General features: G+C 39.8%; 1 protein-coding gene across 1 annotated transcript in view; it reads right to left on the bottom strand.

Moving 5' to 3' along the window:
- Nucleotides 1–16,975, bottom strand: part of myo15b (myosin XVB) — a 58,879-nt gene that overhangs the window by 18,890 nt on the left and 23,014 nt on the right. Inside the window, exons 27-42 of the mRNA XM_041816075.1 lie at nt 15,506–15,573; nt 7,505–7,567; nt 7,370–7,427; nt 7,132–7,256; nt 6,534–6,629; nt 6,216–6,451; nt 5,708–5,877; nt 5,537–5,609; nt 5,269–5,451; nt 3,425–3,534; nt 2,032–2,099; nt 1,710–1,794; nt 1,048–1,080; nt 876–941; nt 357–460; nt 2–256 (exon numbers count right to left, since the gene is read on the bottom strand). Of these exons, the coding sequence (XP_041672009.1) occupies nt 2–256; nt 357–460; nt 876–941; nt 1,048–1,080; nt 1,710–1,794; nt 2,032–2,099; nt 3,425–3,534; nt 5,269–5,451; nt 5,537–5,609; nt 5,708–5,877; nt 6,216–6,451; nt 6,534–6,629; nt 7,132–7,256; nt 7,370–7,427; nt 7,505–7,567; nt 15,506–15,573 (1,793 nt within the window). The remainder of the gene's footprint in view (nt 1; nt 257–356; nt 461–875; nt 942–1,047; nt 1,081–1,709; nt 1,795–2,031; nt 2,100–3,424; nt 3,535–5,268; nt 5,452–5,536; nt 5,610–5,707; nt 5,878–6,215; nt 6,452–6,533; nt 6,630–7,131; nt 7,257–7,369; nt 7,428–7,504; nt 7,568–15,505; nt 15,574–16,975) is intronic.

Genomic DNA, 16,975 nt, shown 5'->3' with positions numbered 1-16,975 from the left:
CCTCTGGCTGAGGCTGTCTGGTGCTGGGTTTGCGTTGAGGAGCCGATACTTTGGGCTGAGCGGGTGGAGGTGGAGGTGATGGGGATCGAGATCGAGGTCGAGGCGAGGGTGAGCGCCTGGACCGCCGCTCTGATTGGCGTCTCTGCTGCCTCTCCTCCTCCCACTTCCTCTCCTGCTCCTCCTTCTTCTGCTTCCTCTGCTGCTCCTGCGTCTGCTGCTGGGACAGAGTCATCGCCTGCAGGGTCATCTGCTGAGCCTGAGGAGGACAGAGAGAGACACAGCAGGATGGTAATGACATGGAGAGGGAGTAAAAGGAGAATAACAGGAAGGGCTAAGATGCAAAGACTTGACCTCACCATGAGTAAGGCCTGCTGGTTGATGAGAGCCTGCTGAGTTGCAGCCATCTGTGCAGGGTCAGCAACAGGAGGAGCAGCCATTGGAGCCTGAGGCACCATCATGGCTGTGTGAATGAAAAAAAAAAGTTTTTCAAATGATATTCAAACTTAATAAATTCAATAACAAACTCAAGTTTTCCTCCTAGATACGCATTTTCTGATATCTAAAGACAACAAACAGTTGTGCATTTGTGGGATGAGCAGCAGAGCTGAGTATGTGTTGCATACAAGACAAATATCCCAAATCTTCTCTACCAATGACAAATAGCTTATACTGCTACTGACTTTTGTTTAGTCAATCAGAATTTTCTTACCTTTTGTGCTAAATTCAGACAATTACCACTTATTAATATAAAATTACTCTGTAATGAGGGTCCACTTAAATAAAGTGTAACCAAAATAATTTACTCTTCTTGCTGTTACATTTGAGGTTTACGTTGCCTAACTTAAAACAGGATGAATGTTTTGATCGTGAGTTACCTGGCATGGCTGGCATGGCTGTTGGCATCATTGGAGTTGCACCATAACTGGGCACTGATGGCATTCCTGTGCAGAAATAATACAGAAAAAAAAAATCTGACACTTGAAAAGAGTTTTCCCTACAGGACAAAAATTCAGATTTACACAGATGAAAAGAAATCTGGGTGCTTACCCACGGGATAAGTTGGCATTGTCATTGGTACACCTGAAAAATATGATACCCTTTAAATTACTGTGAACAACAACTGAAACACTTAGGTTGGAAACAAGGTTACACTAACTCTAACAGAAAAGAGAACTTGCAACCCTGATTCCAAAAAAGTTGTGACGTCGTGCAAAAATGTAAATAAAATAGAATGCAAACAGTGTCAAAACTCATAAACCCATGGTTTTATTCACAACAGAACACACAAAACATACTATCAGATGTAGAAACTGAGACAATTTACCATTTCATTCCATACTTCTGAGAGACTCTGCCTCTCTAAAGTGCTCCTTTTATACCGTCATGTTACTAACTTGTTGTCTGTTAACCTGTTCAGTTGCAAAATACTCCTCCAGCCTTTCCTTTCCCTGTCCCAACTTTTTTGAGATATGTTGCTGCCATCAAATTCAAAATTGGCTATTTTTCATGAAATGGAAAAATGTCTGTGTTTTAACATCTGATATGTTATTTATGTTCTATTTTGAATAGAATATGGGTTAATGAGATTTGACAATCATTGCATTCAGTTTTAGTCACACTTTACACAGTGACCCAACTTTAATCAGGGTTGTAGTTTTTAGGTAATGTATAAGGTGAACTTTACTGGAGTCTTGGAACTGCTTTCTTACCGGCTCCATACATGCCACTATGCATTGGTCCAATCCCGCCTCCTCCTCTCATCCTGCGATTTAACATGGCGACTCTATCCATGTCCTAAAAACAAGCATAGTCAAAAACTACAGTCACATACAGAGGGAGTACTGTGGCAGAGAAGCTCAGAGGAAACACAACCCAATGACTTCACACACTCTGTAATAAGATACAAGCAGAGACACACAATCCACCTCTGAGCGAGCACTACAAGCTCATAAGGTAAAAGTTTAATGAATTAAGGAACAAAAAAATGCCTTTAAGCTGATAAATAGTTAAAAAGAGGGAAATGTCACTAACTGGAGGTCCATTGTCCAGCACAGGGTCAAACAGGTCATCAACGTAGGCATCCATCTGTCGACCACGGCCTGAAATTAAGAGAAGAGGAGAGATTAGAAAATTCTGACATCATACATCATCACTGCCTCTATTTATCCGTCATAGTCTGGGAGTATGAAGCACTATGGTATCAAAGTAAAGAGGTAGTCTGTAGGTCAACAATGACCTGACATGGCTGTGCCTCACATCCTGAGTTCAGTGAATTTAAAAGTAACTTAATACATTTGTACCAAACAGTTTCCAAACGGTCTCAGTTACAAGAGGTAAGTCAACTACAACTACAGAGAGCACAAACAGGTGAAAGTTTTTCCAGGGTAACTGAAAAAAAAGCTGTTAAAAATGTGCTTAATAGAAGATAAAGTCTTTGATTTATGGTGCTGCCATTAAAAGCAACCATCTGACATGTACACAGGTGCGTTTAAATAAACAGAATATCATCTAAAAGTTTTTTTTTTCATGCGATTTACTTCAGAAAGTTCAACTTTTTAAAATTCTAGATTCACCTCAAACAAAGTGAAATATTTTATTTATTTATTTTTTGTTATAATCTTGATGATAACGGCTTATAGCTCACAAAAATAAAAAAAAACACCATCTCAAAATATTAGAATATTGTGGAAAAGTCTGACTAGTAAAGGTTTCCTGAGCCTTCATGATCTCACTCTAGTTTAGTACACACAACTGCAATCATGGGGAAGACTGCTGACCTGACTATCGTCTAGAATAGCGTGGTGGTTCTCAACTGGTGGGTTAGGACCTAAAAGTGGGTCACAGTGCAGTTTTCAGTGGGTCACAAATAGGGGTCTGAAAAAACATGGTGGCAAAAGTCCTGAAGTCCTTAGCGGGCATGTATCGATACCTTTTCTTTTACCCTGTTTTACCGTGAAATTGGGTAAATTTCAACAATTGGTCAATATTTCAACTAATTTATCTCCTTATCTTGCAATGAATAAAGATAAGTTTCTTAAGAAATTACATTATTTCTCAAGATCATTTTTAATACCATGTATTCTGGTCCAATCATGCTCAGAACTGCAACATATTAAGTAACTAAACATGGGTTTTTGAATATTTTTGGAAATTTGAGTTGCGATATGTCCTGTGAGATACTGGTGGGTCCTGAGGCTAGACCAGGTGAGACTCACTGGTCTAGACCAGTCTATAAGGAGGGTAAGCCACAGAAGGCCACTGCTAAAAGGGCAGGCTGTTTTCAGAGACTCTATCAAAGCACATTCATGTTTTGATATGACAGCAGCTGCCTGTAAGCTTTGCCCTATGTACTTAATAATATCATGCTGTTTTTGATAAAAAAAGATTGAGTTTTATTTTAAAAACTCCGTAATGTAACACTGACCTTCTTGTGGATAATCTCTGGCCCAGGGGGTTCCCTCATATGGCGGCAGGCCTGGAGCTTGCATAGGTGGTGCTGGAGGGATGAAGTCATCCAGATCTATAGATGGCATCCTGAATTGGAAAGGAGACACAAAGATGATCGCTGTGTTAGAAAGTTCTCTTAAACAATCCAGGATCTCTGTGATTAATCATAAGTGAGCTACGACTCTGGTATTTGAAATCAATATGGAATTGCAAAAAGCTGCAGTTCCTTGAGTGTCCACTAGAGGTTGGATGCAAAATGGAGGGCATCACATTAACATTCATATTACATTCATATATTTTTACAGTGTAAATAAACATGTTTACAGGCTGGTTCTGAATAAAATGGCACCAATAGCAAATTTCTTCACATTGTACAAAAGCATTGTTTTGTTAAAATGCACAAGTTTGGACTTTATCAAGGCTAACCCACAAATTCTACTATGTCCTTGTCCTCGATCAGATGGTCTGGCCATGGTACATGGCCCTACTATCAATCCAAGATTTTTCAGAGGCATATTACAGACCAATGAAATCTCTCCAAATGTCTTTCCTGTTTTACTTGGCCTACTGACACCAAACAAAAACTAAAGAAAGCTTAAAAAACGTGCTTTCCACATAAAGTGATTGCAATGCAAAATGTGGCTTTATTTTCATGCTGTCATGTGACAAAAGTAGCCCATGATGAAACCATTGGTGTGATCATGGACCCCTAAGAGCTACACCATCTTTTATCTACATTTTGAAAGAAAATCTGGCTGCAGACTGTAGATCTCAGATGCCCTCCTTCACAGACCACTATCAGAACAGAAATATATGCAAAAACTTTCAAAATAAAATCAGCTTAAACTTCCCGTTTTGGTTGGGGTAAGGGTTAGGCTATCAAAAATTAAAAGTTAAAAATCTGACCAGCAAAACCAAATGACTAAACGTTACACAGAGCTGAGTAGGTGTAGCTACGGCTAAAGCTAAAAAAAGCTATGTAAGCTATGTAGACAAGGTAGATAATGTAGATATGTAGCCATAAATAAAGCTAATAAAGCTGCACTGGCTGCATACGCAATGAAGGTAACGTAGCTACATAACTAATGTAGCTAAATCTTAAGCAAACAAAGCTACATTAGCTAAAGGTAGACCCATTTTAGAATTAGTTATGGGAATGATGGCTCACTTTAGCTTTGTTGGCTTTACCTGAAGCTACTGTAGCTACATTGGCTTACATTGTAATGTTAACTACGTAGCTAGCAAAGCTATATTAGTCCCAGCTAAAGCTAACAAAGATAATGTGAGCCCCCGTTTGTGTAAAAGTTGTGAAGCAGGGGTGGGAATAAAAGTTAGACATGAAACTGAGCAGTTTGCTCTGCGGTGTAGTAGAAACACTGCTGACACAGAGTATGTGGAATTTGCTAGTAAAAGCTGTACATAATTAAGTTGTGGTTGGTCTTATTAACAGGCAGGGGTTTTGTTCCTGCTCGCCAGGAGGATTGAGCCCACCTAAGCTTCACCTACTTATTCTTTATTGACTCAAAGTTGGTTTGAGATGGTGTTCCCAATATGGTGACTGCCATCTTCAGGCTTCAAAACTCAGTATCTGAATCCACTGACTGACATCACCGAGATTTCGTCCATATTTTATATAGTCTATGGTCATAAATTATGAATCTCACTACAATTTCCTGTACCTCTACTCTGTAATTTTAGATTATTTATCCTCTTTCTAATGCTGATTTATCTTTTTTCTGCACTGCACTGCTGTGGGAGATCTAGTACTGCTCTGTTGTTCTGCAGTGACAGTAAAGGCGATGACAGCGTTCACTCCTTTACCTGTCTGCCTGGCTGCTGAACAGGTAGTCAGAAATTGAAGACGATGGAGTCCCTGGAGGAGGCAGAACTTCAGCTTCAGCTCCAGCCAGGAGATCCATGACAAAATCGGATCCAGCCAGATCTGACCAGCCATCATCAGTCAGGAGAGACACTGACCAGCCCTGGGCTGCCTCTGACACACCTCTACGACACAAACACGGGAGGATGAAAACATCAGCACAGGACTGAAAATAAGGAAATATGAAGGTGTAGGATAAAGAAGGAGTACCTGAAGTGAAGGAGCCACGAGGCCAGCTGCTCTCCTGTTGTCCAGGAATCCACTTCAGCCGTCAGCCTCTCATCTGAGGAGACAGTCAGAGGTTTATAATGGCAGATACTTAACACAAGTGTTGCGTATAAAAAAAAGGGTTTGGTTAAATGACATATTTTTAAGGGTTACCATTGAACGTGTGCACATCGAGCGTCATGGCACCCTTCTTTCGGTTGCTGGTCCACTCCAGCTCTGTGGGGGGGTAAACACGGGCAGTGGGAGCTGGGAGCTGCAGAGACGTCAGCAGTTTGTGTTGGCACAGTGAGCGGTACTCCAATGGACTCTGGTCAGACACATACCTTTAAGGGAAATACTGCAGAATGAGTCTCCTTTTTTCATAAAAGGTACAAAAGAAGAATGTAAAATCCCACAAGGCAGCATATCCAATCATCAGCAGTCCTCTACCATTGTTTGATGCTTAAGTATTTGAGAGAAAAGGAGTACTATTTTAATGATGCATGCTGTCTAGAGCAGGTGGCTCAGCGATTTGAGGTGTTTTCTTGGCCTGATAGTGAAAAGTACCTAATGAAACTAATATGCAAACTTCATACATTCTTGTTTTTATCATAAATTTATTGTCATCGCAATTTTTATGATCTTCCTTTGGTAAAAAAAAAGGTTAAAGTGTAGTACGTACTTCAGCAGTGGTTTGTCCAGCGTTGGTGATGGAGTGAAGGCACTAAGACAGCAGGCCAGCAGCAGCCACCCCCTCAGAGCGCCCTGATCCTCCGGCAGACCCCAAGTGTGGTACACCAGCTGGGCCAGGATCTCGTCCCTCAAAGCCGGATGGCTCTGTGCCTTCTCTACGATGTAGTTACCCAACATCTGCTCCTGCCAGCTGCTGAGGTCTGATTCACCTGTAAACCGCATGATCTGAGGAGAAACAGGAAAGAAAAACAATCAGTTAACCAAGCAAATATGAGGAATAAGCCCTAAAATAATCAGTCTCATGTACCAGTTTGTAAATGTCCAGGGCCGTTCTGGCATCTTCAGGCTCCAGAGAGGTGAGGGGTCTCTGGAGGGGGTATCCCTGAGGCTGGCTCCATGTATCCTAAAACATGAGGAAACACTCAATCCGTCATCTTTATTTTGTTTACAAAGATGCTTTTTTCCTCTGCTCTGGGCAGAAAAGCTTAAATAACGTTACCAAAGATACCACTTTATTGCTATTTTTTCATAGGATGCATGTGAAAAAAGTGCAGAAAGTCTGACAAGTCCAGGTAGTTCTACTGATTTTTTGTTGATGATCAAGTAAATTGTGTTTGCCAGATTATTTCTTAGTTTTCACAATGCTTTCTGGCAATACATCTTATGTTGCTGGAAAGCCTGTTTATTACCCTTTTAAATTGTGCCACATTTGTAAAAGTACATGCATTTGTAGGATGAGCAGCAGAGCTGAGTATGTGGGTTGTGTCTGGTGTGAACAGCTGATCCCACAAGTGTTCAGTGAGGGTGAGGTCAGGATTTTGTGGGGGTTTTTGGCCATGGTGAGACAACAATAAAGCAGGACCTGATTCAGATAATGTGCATGAGTGTGCTTCATCCGTGCTCACCTTTAAGAAGGACTTGGCATATCGAGAGAACGGGTATCTGTCTACATCCAGAGGCAGACTGAGTCTGTGTTCTGCCTTCACCTGCGGAGGTCTCGCCACAGTGACCTCTGACCTCTGCTGCCTCCCTAGTAGACAGAGGCAGAACTACAATCACAAACTGATAACACCCAACATCAGCAGGTTGGCACATTAGCAGGAAAGGCCGGATTCTTCTGATTGAGCTCATAATGAAACTGACCTGCTGGGTTGTGAAGTCTGGCTGACAGCTCAGCAGGGATCTCCAACATCCCCACATCCTGATGGGAAAAAGAGTTTAAAACACTGTAGCAAACAGGGCTTTTCAGGACAAGAGGAGCAGATTTGATTATCTTACCATCGCTGGAGAGACAGACTTTTTCTTTGTCACCGCTTTTACTTTGGTCTTCTCGTGAAATTCCTGAAATCAACACACATTTGCATTAAGACTTAACCTCAGCGAGTTATCAGCTTCAGTGATATGTCATCTGTGAAGGAGCTGGTTCAAACAGCTGGTTCTAGCTTCATTGTTTCTACAAAGTCAAGAGTCTGAATTTTTACAGTTTTGAATCCCCAAATTTGGACATGTTTGATGACATTTTCACAAAACGCAGATCTAAGCGGCATCCTCAGAGGTTTTAAAAATGAAGCTAATGCAGGAGTGCAAAAACTGCATTTGGTTGTGTGTCTATTTGAGGCTGTCTGCAGAAGCGTCACAAGTGGCATAGAGAAAAATCATTGATAATAAATGTCCAACAGTCCAGCACTAACATTTTGTCTTGTTTGGTCTCCTTGATGAAAACTAAGTTTAATTTTAATCAGTGTTTCTGTCACTAAAGATCTAGTTTGAGCTACTCTCAGTCTGGTCTGCCTCAGAAAAAAGGGTTGCAAACAAACATTTTTGGCCAACTAAATTAACACTGAGAGGGAGGCCATATTTCAATGGCTTTTCTCCCATATGTTGGGAAATTCACCCACAAACAAAACATTAGTTTACTGTTTAAATGCACCTCATGGAGTGTGTTTTTAAGGATCAGAGTCCTGATTTAAAAAAAAAAAAGATGTAAGCAACAGAGGTGGGCAGAGTATCTCTACTTGGAAATGTCTAGTGAGGCAACAACGCTAAGAGGTTTGAGGCGATGGGCAGCTGGCAGATTATAATCATATCCATCATTATCCAGTGAAGCAGCACAAAAAAAATGAGATACGACAACAGGAACGACAGCTTCCTGTTGCAGGTCATGCTTCCTTTTGTTGCAGTCTTTGAAATAACAAATGGCCATCATAAACATGTTGTTACTGTCATGGTAGCTCTGTTATAGCAGCTACTGACAAGGAATCAAGTGTTGCAATTAAAAACTTTAAAAACTTAACTAAAAAATAAGGGTAGTCACTTTCAGGGGTGGAAGGTAACTAAATACATTTAATCAAATAACTGTAATTGAGTAGCTTTTTGTGTATTTGTACTTTTTGTGTATTTTTTTTTTAAATCACTAATTTTACTTTTACTTAAGTATATTTTGAGTGAAGTATTGTACTTTATTACATTTTAAGAAGTATAAAGTACTGAGTTAAAAAAAATACAACAACATTAAAACCCATGACAAGGAGGTCCAAACAACCAGTTGTTTAGTTTTCACAACACATGACGGTCAGTGCCTGCATAGAGAATGATTCCATATTTCCTCCAAAAACAGTTGTTGCATTGTACTTTAGATGAGGTCAGACCTCATAATGAAAACCCTGTTGGAGGTCAATCTTTAGGGCCGAAGCACTGACTTCGGAGCAAGGAACTGATTGTATCTCTGGGTATTCTTATATTATTTTTTTGACACTGCAACTTATTTGGGGGGCCTTGATGTGCCTTAAAAGTCCCAAAACCTTCCAGAAAATAGTTCCTATGGGGAAATTTCTGTGCTTTGGTGGAATTGTGCAAGTCCATTGCATATGGGTCCCACAGGGGCCCCAAGAGTGACATAGGGGACTGGGTAAGAGCAGCATGCATGAAAATTGGTACACATATGCACGAGATTTAGAAAAAATAAAAAGTCAACTGGGACCAACCTCTAATATGTACAGGAAACACACAAACAGTTAAAGGTCTTATTTTGTCCATTATTGGCTGTTTTGGGCAGCATCACTGTTGTCACATCTGAAGGATCTCCACCTACAGTTTCACCAGATTGTCTCCAAATTTTTTGTGCTTATTCTAGACAAGATGGAGATCTAAAATTGTACAAATGGTGAGTTTTTACCATAGGACGAGGCTGTGAGTGGAGCCCAAAGTTGAAAAACCTATTTTCCTTATTTTTTGAAGTGTGCCAACTATTTTGATTCTCTACGGTGCTTCTGTCAGTCATCACCAAACTTAAGAGTGATGATCACACTCTGACTCTGAATACATTCATACATCAATTTCATCACTATGTCACAGCACTCTCTTCTGCTAACTGATCATTTCCTCCTCTGAATTTTTATTTTTTTCTTTCAAACACCTTTAAACATTCTTCCCTCGCACAACTTTCAACCTAGGCTTATGGTTCTTCATCTGCATATGGATCATCACCAGACCTACAAAAAAAAAAAAAAAAAAAAAAAAGTTTCTTGTTCTTATTGCACATTAAGGACTGTTCATATTTCACTGCGAAAGTCCTTTGGGTATCAAAAGTATCTACTCAGTACTTATAATAAATCTTAAATGACTCACTTTTTACTTTTACTCGAGTAGAAATGAAATTAATGGTTAATATTACTTTCATTTCTACTCAAGCAAATTTTAACCACAGTAACTGTACTTTTATTTGAGTACAATAGTCTGGTACTTTTCCACCTCTGGTCACTTTTGATTACTGTTGACTTTTCAGTATAAAAACATTAAACCATTGCTAGATTTGACCAATTTTATAGAAGCCAAAATGATACCAAAGGATGAGGATGAGGGCTGAAAGCTCTGGTTCTTTTTTTTTTCTTAACTCATCCAAATAATTTAAATTTCCATCATTTTTTGTTTTCCATGTACACTGCTTCACCTGCCTGAGGAGTGTGATCAACTAGACCTATTCTTAGACACACGTCCTGTTTTATACTGCTGTAACACCCACTGACATGTAGCCCCGCCTCCTTCATTATGACAGTTCCAAGAGTCCAGAGAGGTTTTTTTTTTTTTATCAGGGGTTTATAGCCTACAGCGGGGAGAAAACTCCATGCAGCAGGGTGGCAACACACAGATATGATTACGCTAATGGCCACCGCATAACACACATCTATGTATATGAAGTATTTACAGTATATTTCTCCAAAATATGTAGTGTATTCTGCTGCAAACATCTGAACTGTGCACATAAGGTCAGCTAATATGGGTGTGAACAAATATTTGGGAAACAAATACTATTATTAAATAGAATCCTGACACCAGTTATCAAGTGCTAATAATAAACCAAGAGAATGAGTACCAACTGATATGCAGGCCGCCAGACCCCATTTTCATGCAACGCATGAGGGTTTACTGACCATGGCAAAGTAAACAAAGGAGTTACAAATCAAAGCAGATTAAAACACACCCTCAGGCTCACCATTAATCATCAGTGCTCCTCGGTACAATGTTATTTTGTGACTAAAGTCAGATCTTCATATCTCCCACACTGTGACCCATACTTGATTACTCTGACTTTGCTATTTTAAAATTCTGTACAAGGACTTTCCAGAAATGTAAAACCAAATTCAGAGTAAGAATAGCAAAAAAGTAAGTTTTTAAAGGATTAAGTTTGTCAGTTTTTAATATTTAATGTTTTCCGATGCAATGTTTTTATGTCATCATAAACAGCAGATACACTCAGTGAAGAGACTCCTGATCTCGATTATGCCTCTATGTTCTTCTTATGAGTTACATACCCCAACATGGCTCTAAGGCTCTGTACATGTAAGCCCAGTCAGTGACAAAGCCAACACTCTACCACCAATGGGCAGGAAGGGGGTATTCTAGTGGGAACCTCCCTTCATTGATGTTTCGACTGATTAGTCCCTTGACCCCTCAGGAAGGCTGGACAGAGATCTTCCCTATTATCTCTCAACGCCCACCATGCCAACAAGGGGACCCTCTTTATCTTACCTCCTGTACTAAATGACCATCAACAGCATCTCAACACACGCAGGGGTGAGGTCAGAGGAACTGCCTGCAGAGCTCAGAGACAGGATTGTTGACAGGTACGGATCTGGGGAAGGCTACAAAAAATATCTGCTCCACTGAAGGCTCCCAAGAGTACAGTGGCTTTCATGATTCTCAACTGGCACAACCAGGATTCTTCTGAGAGCTGGTAATCCAGCCGAACTGAGCAATCTGGGGAGAAGTTCCAAAAAGACAACCATCACTGCCGCCCTCCACTGATCTGGGCTTAATAGAGGAGTAGCTAGACGGAAGCCTCTCCTCAATGCAAAACACATGAAAGTGTGCTTGGAGTTTGCAAACAACTCCATGTGAAAGTAAAGTGGGCTTTCATGTGTTTTGCATTGAGGAGGGCCGGATTGGTGGAGGGCTGCAGTGATGGTTGACCTTCTGGAACTTCATCCTATCTTCAAAGTTTGAAGAAAATCCCTTCTAAAGACGTTATGTTCACAAGAAGACCTGGAAAGCAAGGGCTGAACACAAGGCCCAGTGGCCTTGTAATTTGATCTGTGACCTCCAAAATCTAATCAGGTTAGATGATTAGATTGACATCATTTACAATATTTTCAAGATGGAGAGGATTACTTTCACCCTCAGACTGCAGCAGGGAGCTTTTTTGAAAAGATGGGGAAGGTGGAAAATGTTCATTACATCGGTGTGACCATCATTTGTTTAAAGTGAGTTTTGGTGTCCCCTTTCCCTTCTTTATTTTTATTCTTATAATTAATTTGATTTCTTGAATTTGATCATTTTTATTGTGTTTCTCTCTGACAAAGGTCTTTTTGAAGAATAACACCCCAACAGTTTTGTTCTAGAGCATTTGGTTTACATCGTGTTCTTATTAAGTTATCTATTTTTGTCTATTTCTGGTTTCTTGTTTTGTATTTGGCAAAAGTCCAGTGAGTTTCTTTTGACATGAAACTAATTTTGCAAGATTTTTGTATCTCACAAACAGATGGCAGTGAGTATGATGTACAGAGATCTCTTTGTGTGTTTGGACTAAAAATGACAATAAAAAGAGAATTGAGAAAAAAATAACAACATGTAATCAGGTTATCCTTAGGTTAGAGTGAACATTTATGCAAAGTTTCATGAAACATTTTGATATATTGCATTCGTAAGAATGGCTTGCACAAACATCTGGACAGACCACCCAAACACATATTCATCCTAGCCTCAGTTATCACTGGTGTGATGGCAAAAAATGTTGTAAAGCAGGGATCAGAAAGAAGTAAAGGATGGTCAAAAGCTAAGAAACAGAAGCAGAGCATTCCTTATTTATTGCCTCTCTGGAAAATTGTGGACTACATCTCCCATCATGCAACTATCTTATCTTGAACTCTGCCAGGTGAATGATGACATCTTTAAGACTCTACCTGAACAGATTATAATCCAGGCTGACTGATAACACACGTCCAACCCAAGGTATAACTGTGATGACATCACTCTGACATCATAAGGACATTACACAACTGCAAATGCATGCAGAAACTTTCATAACACCTTTAAATCAATCTTAATATGTGTAACTCTACATATTTGAAGTATGTCTGTTTTTATTGCATCAGTACACACTGACTGAAACACTCTCCAGGTCATTCAGTTAATAGGGTCTTTCGGGTTATATTTTCATATGTTTTGGACCCAGCAGATTGCTTTACAAAAGCATTAACTAAGGGAAAATGCTGCTAAAAATGCTGGCATAGATTTTTTTACTCTGGCAAATTTTTGTGGCATCTTTTTCACCAGTTAATGGAGCTTTAAGCCTACAGTAATGTTGATAGTTGTGAAGTACAGACCCACTGCCTGAGAGCCATGCCATCCACCGCCACTGATTTTTTGTTTTATTTAATTAAAGAGCCTTTTTAAATGCAGAATTATAACCTAAAGAGGGAGAAAAGCTGTTTAAAAGTGACAATACACATGGAGCGGGGGTGTCAGGTTAAGGCTGGCTCAGCATTCTACAGCAGTAAGCTGGTCGCACTGGCATAAAGGATGCAGTCCACTTTAAAGAGGTTTTCCCCATAATGCCTGGGTGCAAACGCTTCCGTCTCACACACACAGTCCTGCATTCTTATTGTTTTAAAGACAGTAACAAGGACCTTCTTCCTACTTCTTGTCTTGTGTGCACGTAGAAAACAACTGAAGAGCAGCCAATACGTCGACACGCCAGGCTTTATACAATCACTGTTTCACATTTCAGAACTCAAGATTATGTCCTTCCTTTGGTATTGAAGGTGGTCATAGGATAATGCCACTAAAAGGGTGAAATAGGTCTTAAAGGTCTTTGCAAACTGGCTCTTTATTTTTTATGTGTTTTTTTGGGGTCCATATTATGATGATATATTGCACAAACTCTGTTCCTTTTTTCCACTCATTACAAAAATTTGCAGAAGAAGTAAAACTGTTTCATACTGCAAAGGACAGAAAACAGCTAAGATAATCCTGTGGATCTTATGCTCTGTTGCCAAGCTGGAAAGATGGAGCACAACATTCCCCTTCAGTCTTTGCGATGTGGCTGTGAGCACAAATTTTGACTTTTATCTATTAAATCACTTGATATCAAAATAAGACATTGGCAAAACATAGTGTTAAAAGTGAGTTTTCAGTGCAAGGGAGTAAAAAAGAGAAAGAGAGCTGCAGCTGGTGAATTGGAGTAAATCGACCTTTAAAAAAAAAAACAACAAAGGATGAAAGTTTCAGTGTCAGTGTGCAAAAACAACTATCAACATATAAGATGATATTTCTTTTTTAATATGTGGCACTTTCAGCAGAAGTAAACAGACTCAGTGTGCCAAACCCTGGGGTCCCGTTCTAGCATAAACATGCTGTGTTAACTGATGGGCTAAAATTAATACATCTCTTATTTTAGACCTTCATCCTACTCCCACATCTACTGTGCAGCTCAGAGGATTAAATGGGTCTGTGCAACGTGGACAAGAAGGAGTTTGAAAAGACAAATCCATTTGGGCCCGTTCAATTCTACTTTCTGACAAGTACCTAGTAATCAGACATGGTTGCATTCACATCCCCCAATGTTTCGTACCCCAGTCCACATGTACTGAGCCCAGTGCCTGAGTATGGCATGCTTGTGTTCACACTAACCAAAATGAACTAAAGCTTGGGGTCAAATGTGCTTGAATCTTGGCCCAGGTCCTAAATGTGAAACCACCCTAAATGTAGAAATAGGTCAAAAAGGCGTTAATACAACAGAGTTTATGGTAATACTTTTAAATTTACAGTTGCATGGTTACTGATTAACAAAAATGAACGTAACACAAAAGGCATATGCACATAAAAGGTTCTTCTGGCAACTCATAAAAGCCTTTACAAACCCTAAAATACACATTGCAGAATTTTTGTCAACACATTTACTAATGAGTTTTGAGGACAGGTGTGATGAGATTTCATACTGCAGGATATTAAAGTGGCAGGACAAGGTGAACACCGTCTTGTGATTTCTGTTCATAGAGCAGCAGCCATCTCACTAAATCTGATGTTGAACTGGTATTTACCCGAGTAATGCCCCTGCCACCTTTAAATCATGTGAGGCAGCTAGAGAACAGCTACCCATTATACTTTCAAATCCACTAAAACCTGGTATCATGTATTTTTTTGTCTTATGAAGTACTGCGAGGTTTTATTGAGTCTACATTTTCACAGAATTAATTTGTGTTATTTCAGACAAAACATACCAATGAACCAGATCTATGTAAAATATTTCAAGTTAAAAAGCATCAGTTATAGGCATTGCTGACTTATTGTTTACATTCTGACCCCTCTTACCCTGAATCTTGGCCCTTGCCCTGTATTTTTTCTTAACTTTTTAAGTTAACTGAGGTTATGATGAGTCTGTGCTGTAACAGCTGACACATGCAGCCTACCATCAGCTCTACTGTTCATAGTCCAAGCCTCATAAAGCAATAACACCAAATACTTAACTGTGATAAAGCTAAAGCTAAAGAATCAACACAAATAACAAATATCAGTTATATTTCTGATGAGACAAGAAAAGAAAATAGAGCTCAATAAAGGAGGCAGCAGCTAAAATAGGCACTGTATCGTTGTTCTGAAACCCAATACAGACTTTTACTCTCACTGTTTCTATATTAGTTATTTCTAAAGAGAAATAAAGTTTTAAGAGTCATTAGAGTCAGATTAGATGTAGAAGAGTAGAAATAAAGAGGAGCAGCGTACCTGTAGAGCAGAGGAGCTGAGAGTCAGACGGACAGCTTTCAGAAAGTGGAAGAAGAGATGCAGCGCTGCTTCAAATTTCACTCAGAGAGGTTGAAGTCCAAGACCGGAGAGAAGGCAGGGTGTGGGTGTGTGTGTGTGTGTGTCTGTGTGTGTGCCCAGGTGACATGATTAATGCAAGATAAGAAAGGTAGTTAAAAGGGGAGGAATGAGATTTTATGAGCAGGGTGAAATATTGTTAAAGGAAGTCACCAATGCTGAAAAATGTAGAAGACATAACACACCCATGTGATTTTTATATCAGTTATAAATTAACAGGTAGGCTTTGTTTTCACACATTGAATACAATGCCCTAATGAGATAATAGTCTGTTACAGGATTTTTAACATAGTTTAGTAGAGAGGACTTACAGTGGGTAAAATAAGTATTTTACCATTTTTCTCAGTAAGTATATTTTTAAAGGTGTGACTAACATAAAATTTTCACCAGATGTTGATAACAACCCATACAATCCACACCTGCAAAGAAATTAAACCATAGCTGCCCACATAATAAGCGATGTGTAATAATATTGAACAACACAGGGAAGTGGAAAGAGTGCCATTTCATCATAAACCGGCCACAACCAGGGGGTCCTCGCAAGATTTCTTACAGAAAAGACTTATCATATTATCTCCATAAAGTTGTCACCCTCTTAGATGTTAAACCCTTTGATAAATTTAATTCCTCTACCTTTATGAGCCTTCCATGGCCAGCTGCAGAGAAGCATCCCCACATCATGATGCTGCCACCGCTGTGCTTCACAGTGGGGATGATGTGTTTGTGGAGATGTGCAGTGTTTGGTGTCTTATCTCATGGCAATAAAGCACCGTTTTTCTCCACTTGTGAAGAGCTTGAGAAAATCAAGAATTAGCAGGTACAATCATTTCAAAGAAAACAACAACTAATGGACTCAACCGCCATTGCCTGTATGCACGCTCACCGTGCAAGGCTCCATCGCTGAAGAAAAGCAAGTTGAAGTTTGTTTAAAGTTGCTGCACAACGTTTGGACAAGCCTGTAAAATACTAGGAGAATATAGTCTGGTCAGATGAGACCAAAATTGAACTCTTACAGTGCCATAATACACTATGTTTGGAGGACAAATGGCACTGCACATCAGCCCAAAAACACCAGTGAAGTTTGGAGGTGGGAACATCATAGTGTGGGGCTGCTTTTCTGCAGACGGTACTGTCAAACAAGGGTGGACATTTCAGCAAGACACTTATCCCAAACACTCAGCCAAGGTAACTCTCGACTGGTTTCAGAGAAAGAAAATAAAGCTGTGGCCCAGCCAATCACCTGTGTGGAATCCAACTGAAAATCTATAGAAAGAACAAAAGATCAGAGTTCAAAGAAGAGGCCCACGGAAACTTCAAGATTTGAAGACAAAACCACATCTAAGCAATGCATGTGACTAGTTTCTCCATACAAGC

Source organism: Cheilinus undulatus, linkage group 20 (assembly GCF_018320785.1).
Source record: "Cheilinus undulatus linkage group 20, ASM1832078v1, whole genome shotgun sequence".
Lineage (NCBI taxonomy): Eukaryota > Metazoa > Chordata > Actinopteri > Labriformes > Labridae > Cheilinus > Cheilinus undulatus.
The sequence above is the reverse complement of the archived record's forward strand: the minus strand, read 5'-3'. Positions and strand labels throughout refer to the sequence as shown.